The sequence below is a fragment of the Biomphalaria glabrata genome, chromosome 12, assembly GCF_947242115.1.
Source record: "Biomphalaria glabrata chromosome 12, xgBioGlab47.1, whole genome shotgun sequence".
Classification (NCBI taxonomy): domain Eukaryota; kingdom Metazoa; phylum Mollusca; class Gastropoda; family Planorbidae; genus Biomphalaria; species Biomphalaria glabrata.
In genome coordinates, this window is record NC_074722.1 from 8,758,770 (window position 1) to 8,779,286 (window position 20,517).

General features: G+C 35.8%; 1 protein-coding gene across 3 annotated transcripts in view; it reads right to left on the bottom strand.

Annotated features, from left to right (window-relative positions):
• Window positions 1-1,497: 1,497 nt before the first annotated feature.
• The window catches only part of LOC106067975 (homeobox protein cut-like 1), a 182,380-nt gene continuing 163,360 nt past the window's right edge, over window positions 1,498-20,517 (bottom strand). For 2 of the 3 annotated variants that reach the window (XM_056005489.1, XM_013227260.2), the window contains 5 exons: window positions 19,301-20,179; window positions 18,988-19,112; window positions 17,606-18,782; window positions 15,610-16,290; window positions 1,498-12,161 (listed from right to left, as the gene is read on the bottom strand). In XM_056005489.1, coding sequence (XP_055861464.1) covers window positions 10,963-12,161; window positions 15,610-16,290; window positions 17,606-18,782; window positions 18,988-19,112; window positions 19,301-20,179 — 4,061 coding nt within the window. In that variant the 3' untranslated portion in view covers window positions 1,498-10,962. The remainder of the gene's footprint in view (window positions 12,162-15,609; window positions 16,291-17,605; window positions 18,783-18,987; window positions 19,113-19,300; window positions 20,180-20,517) is intronic. The other variant, XM_056005490.1, reaches the window with a different exon arrangement.

The window sequence follows — 20,517 nt, forward strand, 5'->3', positions numbered from 1 at the left end:
GACCTACTGAAGCTCACCTCTCTGCTCTGTAGTTGTCAGTAGACCTACTGGAGCTCACCTCTCTGCTCTGTAGTTGTCAGTAGACCTACTGAAGCTCACCTATCTCAGTATCTGCTCTGTAGTTGTCAGTAGACCTACTGAAGCTCACCTATCTGCTCTGTAGTTGTCAGTAGACCTACTGAAGCTCACCTCTCTGTTCTGTAGTTGTCAGTAGACCTACTGGAGCTCACCTCTCTGCTCTGTAGTTGTCAGTAGACCTACTGAAGCTCACCTCTCTGCTCTGTAGTTGTCAGTAGACCTACTGAAGCTCACCTATCTGCTCTGTAGTTGTCAGTAGACCTACTGAAGCTCACCTCTCTGTAGTTGTCAGTAGACCTACTGGAGCTCATCTCTCTGCTCTGTAGTTGTCAGTAGACCTACTGAAGCTCATCTCTCTGCTCTGTAGTTGTCAGTAGACCTACTGAAGCTCACCTATCTGCTCTGTAGTTGTCAGTAGACCTACTGAAGCTCACCTCTCTGCTCTGTAGTTGTCAGTAGACCTACTGAAGCTCACCTCTCTGCTCTGTAGTTGTCAGTAGACCTACTGAAGCTCACCTCTCTGCTCTGTAGTTGTCTGAGAAACTGCCAGTGGCAAGAAACTTTTTTTCCATCAGGTGATTCTATGACTAGGGCAGCCTCTGGTTTCTTCCCATGAGCCCTTTGTAAACTTTTTCTAACTTATGATCTATAGATGTCATGAATTTATAACAAAATGTATTCACTATTTCCTTAATCATTTTTTGACTCAGGTTAGGTTTACTCATTTTGAATGTAAGTGTATCTGATAGAAGGACGAAAGTCTCACAATGTAACTAGTGGCTACAGGGGCTAATGTTTTACTGAATTAAAAATTATATTTTTTACTTGGTATTTTTTTTTTTAAATTTTGAAGCTTCTTGAACAAAATGAATTATCTGGTTCAATTTTAAATACCAGACTAGTGGAGTTAACTTATAAGTGGCTGTCTCTCTGAGGTTTTCATTTTGATGTATTGGTATAGCTTTTTTTTTCTTCTGGTTCAACTCCATGGAAACAGAAAAATTCTTCTGTGTAAGTTATAACATTAAGTGTGAGACATAAATCTAATAGCATTTGTGGTATATCTAATGAATGCAGCTGGCCACAGGAACAGGTTTGATGTACCTTTAGTGAGAGTGTTCATTCATTTCTACATTGAATAAAGCACTCCTTTTTCTTAAGCACACAAAGCAAAAATTAATCTCAAATACCAGGGAGTTTGTCTGTTCTTACTTTAGTCTGCCCCCAATTTGTTGCTGCCTCAAACAGACAAAAGGTTTGTCACTAACTTAAATGGTTACTCTAACTAAGCCACAAGTGTCACTCACACATCATGTGCACTGTCATAGGGACAAGTATCCATATACACAGAATCTAAATACAACCATGACAACAAAAAGATAGAAGAACAAAAAAAAAAAATAATAAAAGTAGCCAAGCTAAGATCTTGCATATATGTTTATTAACATGAGATAGGCATTAAAAGCACCTAGATCCAGGCTGATAAATGCACTCACTTTAACAGAGGACTAGAGATGATCATGAGAGGAAAGAATGAAGGAATGACAATTTCAGAGCATTGGGTGTCTTCTATTGAAGTGTTACATAATATCTTATGACAAGAACTTTACATATCTAGATCACGAGTCAAGTGAAGTTAATTCATAGCTTAATATGTCTTTCAAACTACCCACTCAGGCATACATTCTAAAACTTATCTATATTGAGTAAAAGATTTTCCAATTTAGTAGGTTTGATAAGACCCCAAAAATTCTCACATTTTACTGACCAAATAAAAAGAAAACACTAGAAGATAGAGCCATGTCATATCCCAATAATCACTTCTGTAACCTTCCACTAAATCTACGCCTGTGTCGACAAAGAACTAAATTAAAAATTCAGTAAAATATTTATAAAACAAACCACAAAAAAAAAAAGGTTATTTAAATTGTTTGTGATACAAAAATAAAATGTACAAAATGAAAATAGATGAAAACCTTGAAGGGTAAGAAACAGTTATGAAAACATAAGTAAGACATCCATAGAATGAGGAATTGTTATATAATCATCAAAACAAACAAGTGTATTAAAGCTGTTTACACAATTCATGATATAAAGCTGGTCAGGGTCAACACAGAGAGAGAAAGGGGGGAGGGGATATATTTTTTGAGCAAATGGTGAGAGAACATGGTCAGCCCACTCAACAAGGTATGGTCTGTTTTGTGTGTGCATGTATGTCTTAGTCTGTGTAGTTCTGACCTGTGTGGGGGAAATAGGGACTTTATTCAACAAAAAACAGGGACTGAAAAGTGAACAAAAATTAAGTTCCAATTATGTACAAAATATTCGGTGGAATTGATTTAAAACAGTACATGAATTCATCATGAACCTAACACAAAAAAATGTTCTTATGAAATCAATCCTAATAGCCATTACAATCTTGTTTAGGATTCATTAAAAACAATTTTGGTGGCGTCTGGAATTAACAATTCAAGTTTATTTTGTTATTTATTTCCTTTTTGGTTTTGTTTTCCTTCCTTCTGTAGTTTAAAACAAGCTTAATTATAGATCAACATATAGCCAGAAAACTAAAAAAAAATAATATATGATTCTTTATTAGACAAAAGATTATATAATCTAAACCAGTTCAGACAATTATTGGACATTTTATTTCCTTTAGAAGAACAACAAAACAAGTCAATTTTAAAGTGGGTGTCTTAAAGTGAAAGTGTGTGTGCGCCCTATTGTGTCGCAAGCAATGCCTCATGTCATGCACATAGTTTATATACACAATGTACAATAGTGTCCAATACATGGCAAGGAGTCGTAGATCCAAGTCAACAAACACACACACAAAATAAAATTACAAGAGCAAGGGGACTGCAGCAACAACTGTTTTATTTCCTTCTGCGGACATTGAGAGAGTATAAAAATATAGAATATATAAATGTAATATTATAATAATAATTGTAATAATAGTAATAGTCAATAGTAGTGGTAGTTGTTATAAGAATATATGTAAAAAAAAAAATCTTTGGTAGTAACAAGGGGTTGGCATTTCGGAAAGTCGTGAGCAAACAGCCTTGAGATGGGTTTCAAGAGCTTCATTCATGGAAAGTATTTAACAGTCACTTGTTTGAATAACCCAAACAACTTGAAGTCACCACAATGAACACACTAGTCTGAAAGTCTTTCTAGTCACTTGTCAATACAACTCAACACATTATAACTTTGAATAGAAATAATGATAGAGCAAAAATAATATAAAAATCACGTGACTGGAACAAAAAAAGGGGGGGGGGGGGGGCCTGTCGATGGCATGACTTGCGTACGAATGAATCTTTAAAAACCCACTGTTTTGTCAAGGCTCTTTCTCTTTCTCATATTTAAAAAAAAAAAAAAAGACAAATGAAGAAAAATGTATATATATAATTGGCAAATTTGACATCAATATCTTTCAAAATAATTGACCTTCATATTTGAGGGCCAGTTCTAATTTGGACAAATACTTCATCACAGTCCAAATGAGGGCTGTCACAACAAATAATAATAAAACATAACAAACAAAAACAAGAAAAAATATTAGGCATCTCTTTCCCCCAAAAGTATTGAAACAGGGGTCCACTCATAGGAGGCCAGGATCCCACTTAGAGGTCCAGAATAATAAAGTCAGCCCCAACTTGGCAGCCCAAGAGAGGCCTCCTGCCATGAAATGTGTGCAGGCATACAACAGCTGAGCAAAAAGTTTGTTTTAGAAGAAGAAAAAAAATTCTGTTGCTGTTAAACAAAAATGCTAAAGTTTACCCAGTTAACAACAGTTGCAAAAACAACTGATACTTGAAGTTAGAACTGTACAACGATTCATCATATTCAGAAGCTAGGCTAGACAGATGTAGTCTCAGGTAAACAAAAACAACAACCCAACAACTTGATCTAAGTTGAAAAACATTCTCATCTCTAAACATTTGTCTTACAAAGAGTGTCCTAGTTCAAAGAATATACATAGAAGAAACAATTTTTTTTTTTAATTTGATTTCAAGTCAAAATTTTAATTTAGTTCATTTATTTGTGTCAATTTATTATATAACAGAAGAAATTACAGACACTTGTATCATAATAATAAACCAGAACTGATCATCATTGACAAACTAAATGTTCTGGCAGTAGTCCTCTACATATGTAAAAGCCCAACTAAAACAAACATACTATTCAATCTAAAAAAAAAGGTTCCTATTAGAACCCAAATTAAACCCAAACTCAGCCAGACCTGCAAGTAGATTAAAAAGTGAGCAAACTTTGGAATGGTTCTAGAACATTTCAGATCATTGAACAGAAACTTGGATGAGAAGTGAACACGTGACACTATATGACTAGATGATGTTAGAGCACAAGGGATCAGACTTGGAGCCCGAATAAACCCAATCAAGTTCAGTTTCAAAAGCACTGAGATTGTGTATAAACCAATCAAAAAGATCTGAAATTTGAACCAGGATAAAATTTCTGGTTTTCTAACTGTACTTGTTATTTGAATAAACAAACTATGCTCCAACAACAAAAAGAAAAGGTGAAATCCAACCCAGATTTATGTTAAGTCATGAAATCCAATCCAGATTTATGTTAAGTCTTGAAATCCAACCCAGATTTATGTTTGTTAATCATCAAATCCAATGCAGATTTATGTTTGATAATAATCAAATCCAACCCAGTAAGTCATCGAATCCAAGTTTTATGTTAGTCATCCTTTTGTTCATTAGAAATTTTAAGAGTAAATGTTTCAAGGCTCTAACATCTGGGACTAAACTTCTAGATTTGCCACAGTGAAATGGCTCAACAAATAACCAGCTACAGTAAGTCTGTTATTTTATTATTATTTTTTTTGTATACTATGTTTCAACATGCATGTATCAAAATAGAATTGAAACCCCAAACAAAAATGAATCAGAGCATACATTTTAACCCTATCCTTATTTTACCAAATGCACAAAAGGAGTGAGACACATTCATAGCTTGTAGGATACACCTGAACACAATGTGCCATACATTTTAAAAGATGCCCATCTCAAATTTTTGACTGGAATTAGAAGACTTTAGGTATTGTTGACAATGTACATTAACATTAAGCCAGATTTCATCAGGCCCAAACTGACCAATGGTTTAGAAAGATTTCAAGGCACAAGATTTTTATTTTCAATGATTTGGACAACACAATGATACAATTCTGTAATCATCTAGTTTAAATTCTCTTCTATTGGCTACCATCTAATTCTGAAATCATCTACTTTAGATTCTCTTCTACTGGCTACTATCTACTAGTCTTTAAAACATTCAACAAAATAAGCACAAATGTAAAACAGCACTGAATATCAGAAACATAAGATGTATATCTACAAGCCTACATAGAACTGCAATCAAATAGAAAATGCAATGTCAAAGTTTGTGTGCGTGTGTTCAGAAGTATATACCCCCCCCCCTCTCTTCTATCTATCTAAGCACAATTAAATTTTAAATGGCGATACTCTCATTGAAGTAAATTTAATTCCATCAACATTTAATTTAAGATGTTTCTTTAATAATGCAACTTTTGATGTAATCTTATGTTTTGAAAATATAAATATTATGAAGAGAGTTAAACCACTGTTAAAAAGTCCATTTCTTGCTTCACCAAGCTGACAATGCCACAACAACAATGTTATCAGTTGAGCTCCATGCCCAGACAAGCTCCAAGAAAGAAATAAAACTAGTATCTGACATATAAATCAGCTGGCTGTATAATAATATAAAGACGCATGATGTGATCGAAATGAAAAACAAACAAAAAAATGAGCTGCGCTGGTAGGGACGACAAAAAACACTCTCCTTATGCTAAGAACAACAAAAAAGCCTGAAATCTTTGGGTTTCTGTAGAGCATAGTTTGTACACAGTAGGAGCAGCATTGAAAACAAGATGCCCCCCAAATAAAATGTGACTTCATGGCAGAGGAGAAATACAAAAAAAAAAAAAGTCAACAAAGCTGAAAAACTTCAGAAACATGACATTGACATAGTTGTAAGTTATACTTGAGGTGCTGGCCATTTCTCAACAGAAAATTGTGTGTAAAATGTAAGGAAAAAATAATAAAGCATTGGCCAAAAGAAACTGATGCTCAGTCAAAACAGTAACACCCTCAGAACAAAACAAAGGGCGAAAAAAAAACAACAAAAACAACATACGAGTAATCAAAGTTTCCAAGGTTTAAACTGTATGGAAACGTATTATGTCTACATGTATACATTATATACACAATACAGTCACCTAGAACAATATTATTAGTATGACCTGGCAATCATTTACTGGCGCAATACAACACACATTTGAAGTAACGAAACATTATAACATAAGTCATCAATCAAACAAAATCTGTTTTATATAATTATATATATATATATATGTATATTTATGTATGTATATATATATATATATATATGTGTTTTTGAAAATATATGTATAATACATATCAATGAAAAGTGTAGTGGCTTAATAAAAATACAAACCTACATTTAGCAACAAAACAAACAGTTAAAAAACAAAAAAAAACCCAACTCTACAGAAGGAACACTAAGGTCATCAAGTCAAACTGATTCTCAAATGTATCCACAGATACAACAAACGACTGTACGCTGGTAACAGTACTTCATGTTATCAAACAAAAACAAATGTTCTAATAAAACAAAGCCACTGCGATCAAAGGCCAAGGGTCACATGAACAAATCAGGTGTGGCACACAACTACTGGTGCAAGATACATAACAAAAAACAAAAATAAATCTGGGATACAACATCAGGTACTATGAAAAAAAGTGAAACTAAAAACTATATCAAGGCAGTTTGCAAAATAAGAAATTGACATGCTTTAAAAGACTTGGACTACGCTCAGGACACTACAACAGAAAATGTATTTTTAAGAAGGTACATGGATTAAATAGTCCCTGGTATCTCTAGCAGTAGGGAGTACGAACGCTTAACTGTTGATTTATCCATAAATGAACACAAGTTCAAAAAAATGTTCATTGTTAAACCCAATCAAGCAAAAAGGAATTGAAAGCATATAAATTTAGAATGTCTGAGCCCTTGTTTTCAAACAAAACATTTAGTGAATAATTTGTACCTTAAAAACAAAATTTCATTCCTTTTCCATAACCTCAAAGCTGTTTGCTAAGAAATGTAACTTGCATAGAGCCTGTTGCCCTTACACTTTGAAAGAAAAACTGCAACCAAAGTTGTTGTGCTACAGAGCTCAACAATTCAGCCTGACTAAAACTTAAATATCTTTCTATACATTGCCAAGATGTAGGCTACTGAGCACAGAATGAGCAACACTTGATCCAAACTGATGCAAAACAGAAAGGTCAGTAGAGATGACAATGTTGTCTCATTAGGCCATTACAAAAAGAAAAAAAAAAGGTTGAAACAAAACTTTTAGAATCAACTTTCCCAGTTCATTTTATTTGCAAACAAACAACATTATCATTAATGAGAATCTTATAGCTGCTTGCAACTGTATATATATATATATCATTATGGCAATACATCAATTAAAAAAAAAAATGAACAAATTAACCCAGCTGTTTTTTTTTTAAATATAAGCAAATAAACCCAACTAATGTTTTTTTTTTTTTTAAATATAAGCAAATAAACCCAACTAATATTGTTTTTTTAAAAATAGGAACAAATAAACCCAACTAATATTGTTTTTTTAAATAATAAAATAGGAACAAATAAATCCAATTAACATTTTTTTTTAATATAAACAAATAAACCCAACTAATGCTTTTTTATTTAAGATAGGAACACATCAAAAGAAACTAAAAAAAGCTTCTTATTGCAACAGAGATGAACACTTTTAAACTAGTTTTTTTTTTTGTGTATAGGAACAGATTACAACAGATCAGCCTCAGAGCACCAAACAATTCCACTAAATGATCAACATAATTCTGTAAAGGTAGGTTGAGAGGGGAGGTACCTCCAGGTCAGATGAACACAATTAGAACACTTAAATGGTGACCTAAACACTGAGTTTACATTTCATAAATGCACATACAAAAACAAAACAAAAAAAAAAAAGCAGTTACAAAAAACAACATAAAATTAAGGCACAGAGTTTGAAAATATCGGCCATATTAAAGCCATTACACAAAAAAAAACAACAAAAAAACAACAAAACAACTAACTCTGATACCTAATAGTTCTAGCCATGGACCACAGCATGGGGAGAAAAACTAAACACTTTGTTTGTCATAGTACATTGTTTTAAAGTGAAGTATCCTATAAAAAATATATGTACGCTATTGTTTGATATAATTTTTTACTTTTCACTAACAATTTTCAAAAAAGGTGGATTTAAAAAAAAAATATATATATAAGTTGACCAATAGGAGAACACAGATCCAGAAATTGCACACAATTCAAATTAAAGCACCAATAAAGATTAGTTTCTGAACACAAAAGATTTACTTCCTGGGATTTTAAAAAATAAAACACAACAAAGTATTGAAACAAAACAAGAGGGAGTGGGGTGCTATTTGGGGATAATATGTCAATAACCAGATCATTGCATTGAAATACATGTTTTAAAAAAAAGTGGTTAATGGGGGCGAGGGGGGGGGCAGCAAAGAGGCAGTAAGTTCAGAGGTCAAACAGGAGAGCTCTTCAAAGTGAATGAATAATGGCATAAGAAAACAATGTGCTAGGGAGGAAAGGGGAGAGCGGGCTTGGAGGAAAGGAACCCAGATGGCAGATAAATGAGTGGACACCATAGATAGCAGCATGCCCAGAAAAAAATGTATGCGTGGAATGCTGGAACCAGAAGAAAGAAAACTTAAGATACAATAAATATATATATATGCATAAAGTGAATAAAAGTAACCCAACTAGCGTTGACAATATGAAATAATGTCTTTCAGGTTATAGGATTCAAGTCAAATTAGTTAAAAATCCATAAACTGTCTATGTCTGAGTGTAGAGTAAGAAAGGAGCAGTGTGCACACTGTTTTTTTTTTTAATAGTGCTTTCTAAAACAGCTGCCTTCTTGCATTAAACAAAGAAATACTGTTATATTACCTTTGAAGAACAATATACTAAAAAGAAAGAAACCAACATTAAATGACTACTAAAAAAAAAACTGAAACTGTTTAACCAGGTGTGAATTTAATGTAATAGCATTCAATATTTAACAGATGATTTGAAACTTTACTTTTACAAGAGCATATTTACAGGAGTTTTTTTTTTCTGTATAAATTGCTGGGATTGGTCTTTGACAACCAATTCTCTTTAAAATGTTAGATCATTCTATATTTATTTTTTTAGTTAACCAAGGCAGTTTTCTACTTTTTATCTATAAAACAAAATGTATTAAAAAAAAAAAAAATTAAGCCACCAAATGAAAAGTGAAAGAAAGATTTCTTCTAGCCCTACTGTCAGAGGTAGACATAGAGTAACAGAGTATTCATGCTGGGTCTGTGAGACTTCTTAGAATGACATTATTTTATGCAAACCTTGTACTGTATATTGAAGCATAAGATGAACTCATACAGCACAAAGAAATCAAAATGATGTATTTGAAACAAAAAGCTGCCTTGATACATTTCCAATACAAAGCTAAGTCCAGAACAAACATTTGATAATTTGGCCATCACAACATGGATTAGAACTGTAGTACCACTACTTGCCATCGACATTTTCTTTTGTTATGTTTTTTTCATGTCAGTATTCCTGGCCATCACTGTAAATACAAATACAGCTTTCTGGCCACTTGAACAAAAACAAATCTATTAGCATGAAAAAAAAAAAACAACACACACAAAAAAAAACTTAAACACAGCGAGCAAAATATTTATAACAACATTGTATCCCCCTGTGGAAATAAAGCCGGCAAGGAAAAAAAAAAGACAACAGAAGAAACAAAAATTGTCATTCAATCAGGAAGTAACAACATTGAGAAAAGATCACTTTGGAAGTAATACTTGTTTGTTTTGGGCTGTGCGCTGTCTTGATCATAGTCCAAACATTGTAACAGAGAGATGAAACAACAACACAATCTCTGGGCCAAATACTGTACACAGGGGAGAAAAAAAACCCACCAGAGAGATAGATCTAGATCTGAGAAAAGGGAAGAAAGAGCAAAGATGTAACAAACTGGGACTCCACTATTTCAGGTGGAGTCTGGAGAACAAGGCAGTGCTCTTCAAAAAACAAATTCTTCAGAAGAAAAAGAGTCAGTTTCATAGGGCACATCCTTGACATAGCTCTTTTCAGTCCTAAAATATACCTTACCCCCAACTCTGCAAATTAATTCAAGGAAACTATATCTTATGAGACGCTTGTATTATTAAATTTTTTTTTGTCTCCTGTTCAGATCTTGGACTGAGATTCTTAGAGAAGAGAACAACTGATTAAAAAAAAATGTGGCAATGATGGATAATGACACACTTAGGGACTTTGAAAGAGTTGAAAAAGTGTTAAATCAAATCAACCTGATTCAACATCCAAGCTTGTGACAGGAGGACAAGGAAAGTCTAGAGTCAATACAACATTTCAACTTTAGATCAAAAGTTTTCACAATTTCTTAAAGCTTCCTTTATATGCTTAAAACAAAATGAAGACAAAAAAAAAAATGCAAAAATATATGTATATATTTATACTATATATGAAAGTCCATACACAAATTCTTAACCATTGAGTGATTCTGTTCAGACGTTACTTAGAAGAACAAGAGGAACAGAGTTCGTTGTTTTAAACACATGTTTAAAAACACTTTGATATACATACAAACAAAAAACTGAAGTTCTGTCTGCGCCTCTGTCCAGTTTGACAAACAAAAAGTCAAACATAAGAGGAAAGATGTGTAATATTACAAGGGAGGGAACACCATCATAAGATATCCCAATCCTCATGAGTTGAGTTGGTCTCTATGTGCTTCTGTAGCTTCTGAATGGAAGACAGGCTCCTGCTCCTGTCTTCATCTTCATCATCGTCATCCCAATGTTCCACTGGAGACTTAATGGCCTTTTGAATTTTCTCTATTCTCTGTATACGATGTACTGAACCACTTTCAAATGTGTGTCTTGAGGACACACAGCTACCACTGGCTCCACTGCTAGTGGCGCTGGCATCCTCACAGTTGTAGTGTGACAAAGTGTCTTGTTCACCATTTAGATGGCAGTGAGAAGGTTTAATATAAACTTGCTTCTCTTCCCCACTGCTGTTACTACCACTATCTGAACTTTCACTGTTTCTGAGAAGTTCGGCAGTTTCGTCAATTAACCCTTGACTTTTGTCCATCCCAAATGTCCTGTCTAGCTGAGCGCCTTCAAATATTCTTTGGGGGTTGGAGCGTTTTCGCTTGTTAACGCTGCCTGCAGCACCACTGTTACTAGATGATACAGCAGCACTTGTGCGGCTGTCTAAACAGCTTTCGGAGCTAGCGTTAGATTTGAGGCCATCTTCACTCTTCATCTCACCACTTGGCCTCCTCTCCCGACTCTCACTCTCTCTATTCTCTTCCTCCTCCTCTTTGACTTTAAGGTTGTTGTTGTTGTTGCTGCTGGTGGCATCCATACCATCAGGCTCATCCAAGTCATCCTCATCGTCCTCTAGCCCACCATTGTTCTCCTTGTTGTCCTCATCATCGTGGCCTGGGGGCAGTTTATGCATGAGCGACATGGGCTCAAACTGGGGAAACATCCACTGATTCAGCTCTGTGGGGGTGATTCCACCGTGGTAGAACTGCCCGCTTGGCAAGTTGGAGGTTACATCCCCTGACATGCTGGAAATGTCACTTTGATTTGAACTCTCATCCGGCTCAGACTTAATGTTGGACTCCCCGCCAGCGTGGTGCTGCTGCTTGGCCCGCATTCTGTGGTTATGGAACCAGTTAATGACTGTCTTCACACCCACATTCAAACTTTTAGCCAAAGTTTCTATTGTGCTCTGGTTGGGGTATGGATCTTGAGCATAGGCCTGACGCAGAGAATCTTTCTGATCTTCTGTAAAAAAGACTCTAGGTCGTTTCGGCTGGGTTGGGGAGTCGAAATTTCTATCCTCTAAACTGCTTTTTCTTCGTCTGTGAGCTGAAAGAAAAGAAACAAAGAAAAATTATTTTGTTTTGTTAAGATTTATAGTTTTAATTTTCATTTCTTAAATTAAACCAAAATAATTTTTCTCTCTTATTTTTCCCAAATTTTCGACAATATTGATTTATATTTAAATTAACAATAAAAAAAAATACTTAAAGTCATCTATTAGAAAAAAATGAAATAAAACTAATTTTAATTTCAAAGTACATAAAGAAATTTAAGATAATTTAGTGTATTTTTTAAGAAAGAATATTTTGTTAATGGAAGTTACATATTAATTTATAGACTACAGCATATCTTGAGTTATAAATTTATGCAAAAAGTTGAAACTGTTTAAACATTGGATAAAATCATGATGAATAGAAGGATTAATGTTAAACAAATGTTAAGTATATAATTCTGTTTTTTTTTTTTTTGTATTCTAGAAACATGCAAGATCGTTAGCAACAGATACATGAAGACATTCAGCAGGGAGACACAGGGTGCAGGCGATGGTAGTCCAATCTGAAATGGTTTACTGTCAAGCAGTTAACACTTAGACATCAAACGTACACTGGTCAGGAAAACAGCCAGAATACTGTTGTTCATATGAATATAGCCACCAAATGGAACATGTATATACAACAACAAAAAATGAGGTCTAGTAAAGAACCAGAGAAAAGAATGGTGAACCTGATCTGATAAAGTTCAGGCCAGGGAGCAACAAGAGATGCATATGGCTTGAACACAATCATAATGAAACGCCTTTAGAAAAAAAAACAACAAGAATTTTAGTTACAGATGGATGCCTGGTTGTGTGTTAAGCACTCTGCTGTTGTCTCGATGGTACTGGGTTCAAACCCTGTGCCCGTACTGTCCTGTGGGAAGTTTGAGCTAATGCAATAAACTCCGAAGGAACATTTGAAACATAAAACAAACAAAAGGAACAAAACTTTATCCTTATTTCCTAAACTCTTTACTTCCTGTACATTTTAAATACTAGAAATAAAAGCTATACAAATGTAAGATAAGTTACCTAATTAATACAAGGTAAACAGTCAAAAGCTAATTATAATTTTTGTTTTAAATTTTGGTAATTGGAAATAAAGTCAAAGGAGACTAAAGATTTAAAACTTTATTGTGATCATATTGGCAATAAAAGCATGTCCCTTTTAAATCATAATGCTTATTAAATTATACATTGAATTGAGCCACAATAAAGAAACAGAGTTGAGCATTATCACATTCTAAGTCTCAAGTTGAAGTCCTGAAGCACATCAACAAAAGCCACAACGAAAACAAAACAGAGTGCCGTCCATTAAAGCTGGTCACTAACAACATCACATCTCACAATATTAAAAAAAAAAATAAAGACAAAAACAGTAGAACACAGAGGAACAACACAAATACCACAGACAAATGGGAACAGGAGGAGGAGAGGGTGTTTTCCAGGAACATGTTGTGCTCAACAAATGACAAACTGAGGTGAAACAAAGTAGAGAGCCTACAGGCATAAAACAAACAAAGAAGTGAAAACAAAATAAAATGCTGAGACGTACTAAGTAACTCAGTGTAGTCAAAAAAATTGGACAGCCAACTGTGGTCTTCAGCAAGGCCAGGAGAAGGAAAATAAAAAAAAAACACAAAAATAAGCAAATGTCAAAACCTAGATCACACACACACATATTTCTACCTAGATAACAATATAATCTTATTTCAATAAGATAAGATTTCTGTGTATCATTTCATCTTCCAACTATTGAGTGGTTCAAGAGCAGCTTAGTAATTAAACAGGTCACTCATTGGACAAGTTCATTTACAGACAAGAAAAAAAAATTGTTTTGCTAGTAATTTGTCCCAACAAACTAGACTAGTCCAAAGTTAAACGTCATTAGAAATGCTTAAAAAAACTCTTAAGACCAGCATAAAACTAGCCTGCTCAGCTTTGTTCAAGCAATTAGTACAAAGTAGTGACTAATTTAATCAGTGAACACCAATACAGTGTTACCTTGCTGCTAGATTATTGAAACAAATCTTTTTCTGTAGGTCTGTGTCTATGTGTGCCATTTTTTCTTAGGTATGTGTGAAAGCATCTATCTATCTATCTATATTATGTGATACTCAGCGTTAAATAGACTGGTGTAAATCATCTAACATGAATAAGTATAAATGATAACTGATATACTTCAAATATTTATGTACACAAATAAACTGCAAGGAAGGTTGATGATGTATATTATACTGTATACAATAAATAGACTAGTTATGTAGAAGTCAATGTACTGTATGCATCTGTGGTAAATATTTATAACATTAAATAGACTGCAGTTATGTCAAATGTTGAGTGCATTGTTGAACTGGTCATGAATTTCTTGAATGAAAATTCATCTCTAGCATTTCATATCAATTGATTATTGATAGGATTAATGTTTTGGCGGTTAATTATTAGTATGAATAACAATTGGTCATTGATTAGTCAAGATGCTAACAGTCAAAATAGTTCAAAAATATAAGATGCAAGGAAGGGAACATAATCATAGCAAAACTACAGCTATGACTATGTCAAGGGAAAGAAGAAGAAACTAAAAGCAAGATTTGAAAAGAAACCAATTTTAATAGATCATGAAGCCTTCATCAAGAAAACTGCAGAGCTTAAATTTCAGTTTTAAAGCAGTCAGTTAGCATTACCAGCAAAAAAAAACAAACACAAAAAAATCAGGGAAACCAAATGAGCCTTAGAGGATAAATGAGATGGTTAGGCTAGATGGCATTTCTTTGGGTGATAGATCATATTATTTCAAGTCATGGAGAAAGTAGCATTATCTTCCTAGTGTGTCATCAGTACATTTAGAATCTGGGGTACAAGTGTTGGTATAACATGTGATACATATTTACACAGAATATATAGTTATATGTATATTTCAAGTATATAAATAATAAAGAGGAAGTGAGAGCTTAGTTTATTGGCAGAGAAGAATGCAGTTATACTGAAAGCTGGGCAGTCCAAACATGAACAAATTATAATCTACAAGAGAGATGACAAGAGAACAGAGGTCATTCAAAGAGAGTCGAGCAAAAGTAACAGTATCTTTGAAGCTGGGTACAGTGTTATTGCTATTGATGTATAATACCAACCTTTTCAGGTCAAGAATAGTACAACATTGAGATCACATTCTTATAAGAATGCATCATATCAGTAATATATTCAAGAGAGGTAAGCAAGCATGAACAACAGGGTCCAAAAGCAAAACAGGAAAAGAACCAGTGACATGAAAATATCATCATCAGTCTGCCCAGAGAATCAAAGAAGAATCTAAAAGGTAAACTGCATTCAGTGTTTGTTCTGTGTAGCAGAGAGATACAAGGAATATAAAAAGGAATACAATTGGGGTTACATGGCGTGGTGTAGGCAGGCAGCGAGCTGGTTTAAGATGTTGGGTAGCGCCAGCGAGACACCACCTACCTTTCATTTGTGTCTGATAGAGCTTTAGATGCTCCACATTCTGAGGGTCTAACAGCCACAAGTGCATTTTGATAAAAGGCTCACGCCCCTTGATGCTCAGCATGTGCCAAGGTTTGGGCTTGGAGAGGAGCTCAGACACAGAGCCTTGGGATAGGCCCAGCACTGCTTCCCCGAACAGCTTCTGGCCCAGGTTGTGGAACTGGAGCACATCCTTTACCCTAGAGGTCAAGGACAAGGTGTCAATCTCTGAAGTCATGGCAATGACCTCAAGCATTGAAGAGGGGTAAGCGAAGGTGCTCCAGGCCCGCTGAAGCATGACCTGGTCTGAGCTAAAGAAGTGTTCTGGGAGAGGCAGGGCTGGCGGGCCCAAACCAAGGGGCAGCGTAGGGGGCAACAAAGGTGGGGGCACCAGCCTACCCCCCACAATGGTTGGGGTGGTAGGTGAAGGCAGAATTGGGGAGTGGGGTAGGGAAGGGGGCGGAAGTGGGTAGTGCCTAGGAGCTGACAGTGCTGGGGATGGCTGTGGTGATGGTGAAGATGGTGAGTCAGGGGTAGATGGTCGTAGTGAGGGGTTGGTGAGTGCTGCTGGTGGCTGAGAGGCTAGAAGAGGAGGTGGTGCTGGATGCTGAGGCAATGAGCTGCCCTGACTACGAGAGTGAACAGGCAGATCACAAGGGGACTCTATCAGAGGAAAATAAAAAAAATAGAGAACTAAGGAGAAGAGAGTCAAATGTCTAAAAACTAAAAGGAAAAATTAAAACAAAACAAAACAAAAAAAAAAACACATATTTACTAAAAGAGCCATGAATTAACAATTTTGTTTGGTGTTTTAAAAAAAAAATTACTTGAAGTTCAATGTATTGATGTTAATTTCATTAACGATTTAAATAAAAATCTGAAAATAAAAAACGAACCCTTACTGACATTTTTGGAGCCATTTATGAGACATAATGTAAAACAAATGTTTATAATCAAAATCATCAACAGATTTTGGTCAATGAATGTGATATTGCCCCATGAAGATGACTACATTGTGAAAATAAATATATGTACAATAAAAATTGATCCCATTCAAATAAAGCATTCAATAGTTTTTAAAAATGTGTTATTGAAATATCTTTCACATTTGGCCAGCACATTTAATGACCAAAAAATTAATATTTTTGCTAACTCAAGGCTCACCAAAAAAAAAATAAATTAATGTTACTTTTTTTTTCTCGTTCAAAACTACTAGAAGGTTATAGTTCTAGGATTCTACAGACAAAAATAATGTCTACACAAAATGATCATTTTAAAATGCGCAAATAAAATGAAGCAAGAGAAAATAAAAGCAATAGGCAAAAAAGAAATGTTCTAATCAGTTCATGATGTACAGTCAAGGAAAGGTTTTATAGTGAGACAGGGATGTTGACAAGTTTTATCTCTATTAGAGACATTTGATCATTACCAGTGTGATCTGAGACTTTGAAACACTTTTATTTTTTGAGGGGCTCCAAAGGAGATTTTTTGAATGAAATCTAGAGATAGTACAATCTATGTTATGTTAATGAAATCAGCTTATAAAAGAGAGTCAAGCCTAAACTAAATCAAACAGAATACACAAACAAAACATGAGGTTCTACCATAGTGTGTATCATCAACAAGCAAAAGTCACTAGAATGGGGAAGCTACTGCTAGCTGTTTAAATAGAGCAACTACAGGTCTAAATGAAAAAATCAAACTGTACTTCTGTACACAGATCAGCTTAGAGACATAAACTACCAGCCAGTAAAAACAGGACAACAACAAAATGGTGTCAGAATAGCATACCATATTCTAAGAATGCAGTAGGCAAAAAAAATATAAAAAATTTGTTTTAATATTAATATTTAAAATTTTTAAGACTAAGAACAATTATCTCACCTGTTAAACACACTTATACTAAGCTTTTTTAATCGTTACATGGGCTAAATATCATAAGTTAAAAAACAAAAAAATTAAACTAGTTCATACTAACCAGGTTCTGTGGATCCCCTTGAGTTGGACCTCATCAATTTGTCAGGTGGGATGCGATACTGGGAAGCCACCAGTTTTGGAATGGAGTCTGCATCTTCCAAGAAAATCTGCATCCTTATAAATGGCTCTCTTCCTTTCTGAGTCAGCATATGCCAAGGTTTAGGTCGAGCTAGAAGGTCAGACACAGACCCCTGGGACAGGCCCAGAACACTTTCGCCAAACAGTCTTTGGCTTATTGAATACTGTGATAAGGTTTCTTTAACCTTTTTTACCAGGTCATCTGTGTTCATGTTGGCATAACGATCAAATTCCTCCTGTGTGATTGGGGGTAACACTGCCCGCAGAGGTTTAGTGTTTGGCATACCTGCTGGTGGCCGCGTAGTCAGGGAGTTGGCAATATTTTGCATTCTCTGTAAGGGAGACAAGCATTCTGCAGGTGGGACAGACCCGTACCGGGGGCCACCCATTGAATTCTGCTGCTGCTGAGGAGTCGGGGTTAAGGGGCTGTTGGAAACATTGGAGTCATGACCATTCACTCCCAGTCCTCTGGGACGAACTAAGAAAAAGGCACTTCCAGCATGTCGACCAGACTCACTACTAGGGGAAGAGTCTGGGGTAGATCCTGATTGAGAAGAGGGCTTACTGAGGTCTATAGCACCATAGTTGTTGGTCTGAGATGCCAATTCCTCAGAGGTGCTGTCTGGGGGCTCAGTTTTCAAGCGAAGCCCATTGGGACGAGTTGAGCGGCAGTCTAATGCTAGCGGTGATTGTGGACTCTCTGCCTGTGGTGGAGATGGAGGTGAGTTCTGCTGGTGCCTGGATGAGGAGGAGATTGTCACACTGTTGTTCAGGCGGCTCAGCTCTTTGGAATACATCGCACTAGCCGCAATGTTCCCTGCAGCATCAGCTGCTTTCTTGAGATTCTCTAGCTCTCGCCTGTAGATCCTGGATACCAACTCCTGGGCAGAGGCTGCCTCTTCCTGGGCAGAAGATGACATATGCTGCCTCGATTCACTGTCCCTAGACTTCCGTGAGCCATCACGAGGATAGTGTGGACCATTGGACAGAGATGTCGGGGGCATGGTGGGAGAGATCATCGTCAGCCCGGGTGGAGCACCGCCCATCTTGGACAGTTCATGATGATAAATACTAGACACAACAGCATTAGCCACTTGTTGCTATGGAAAGAAAAATTAAACATCATTTGATCAACTGCTAAAGAAAATCCGTATACTAATAAAATCGTTTCACAACTTTCATTAGCTCAATTGTATGTACCATAGTAACTGAATTCTTAATAAACAGCAATGACTAAGATTTGGGTATTCATCCTTAGCATGTAAATCATTTATTAATAATCATGTATCTTTTGATCAGCCCTACCTGTTCCATACTTTTCTTCATGTGCATGGCTACCTGTGCTTCATTTAGTATGTTTGCAATGCGCTCCTCAGTTACTGAATCTTCTTTCTCTTTGTATGAATTATTAGGTGTAAGTGGCTGTGTGCCTGAAGAAGACAAGAAGATATTATGGGAAGGCACAACTTTAAAGGATATAGAACTAGAGATAGAAGGTTTTTCAGAAGGGAAGATTACATTTTCTGACATCAAATATAAAAAGGTCACTGAACTAATGCGGACGTTACATTAATGTTAAAAATAAATTCTAATCTACAAGATTTGAAAGTTTATTTACCTTTCTTTGGTGAGATAGCTTTGAGTGCCATTATGTTATTTTCATCTGTGGCCCAGGCATGCATCTTGCGATACGATTCTCTGCCTTTCTCTGTAAGTTTATCCCAGGATTTTGGTTTTGATAGCAACTCACTGACTGTCCCCTGGCTAAGGCCAAGCACATGCTTTGCAAAAAGTCTTTGCCCTATGTTGTGAATGCTGAGCAGTTCCCTGACATTCTTGGCCACATAGCCAGTGTCCAGTCCCCCTGGGGAAGTATTCACCTCAGACTTGACCATGTTCAGTGGCAGGAATGCTGGGTGAAATGGACTGCCAGGAAACCCATAAAACGGTGACATTGGTGGAGCAAAGTTTCGAGGGTCTAGGTGAGGTGGAAGAGTGATCGACGACTGAGGTGGTAAGCTGTTAGCATGTGGAGTCTGCGAAGGGGTGGGTATATCCGGCGAAAGTTTACAATTTGTGTTTGGGGAGTGTCGACCAGAAGAAGGCGTGCTCGGCATTCTGTACAGAAAAGAGTCTGAGCCAGAGTAACCCACGATAGAGTCAATAGGCTGATAAGGTGGCAGTCTCGGCGTAGAAGACACCGGAGATGGCACTTCCTGCTTGACAGCGCTTACCGCAGAAACTGGTGGGCTGCTGATGGCCCCGTTGCTAGCCACAAGGGCAACAGTTCTTGAGACTGAATCAGATTTGGATGAGGACGTGGATGAGGAAGATGAAGACCTATCCAAGGCCAGTGGTTGGCTGGGTGTCAGGCTGGCTTCTGCTGCTGTAGTTGATGATGATGGTATTGATGAAGAGAGCTTGGTTAAGGCAGACCATTTGATGCTACTGCTAGTTGTGGTGGTAGTGATGGTGGATGGGGATGTGGTAGGACTTTCTGCAACAAGAAAGGTGTAAAACGTTCATGATAGTTACACTGTTCTGATGCCATTAGAAATAACAAAAACAAGAAAAAAAAAACCCATTTATTTTTCCAGAGAAAAGATTTTCAACCAAAAAATTTCCATTCACTGAAATTCTCATGAAATTTGACAATGTGAACAAAATAATTTATTCTCAATGTATTATGAACTGTACATTTTAAAAGCCATGCAGAAATAAGCCATGAGAAAACCAAAAGGCATTTCTTTAGAATATGAAAAACAGACAAGACGATTCCTCTGTCAGTGTGCAAATGTATAACTTTAGATTTGAAAACAATTCAAAACTAGCACA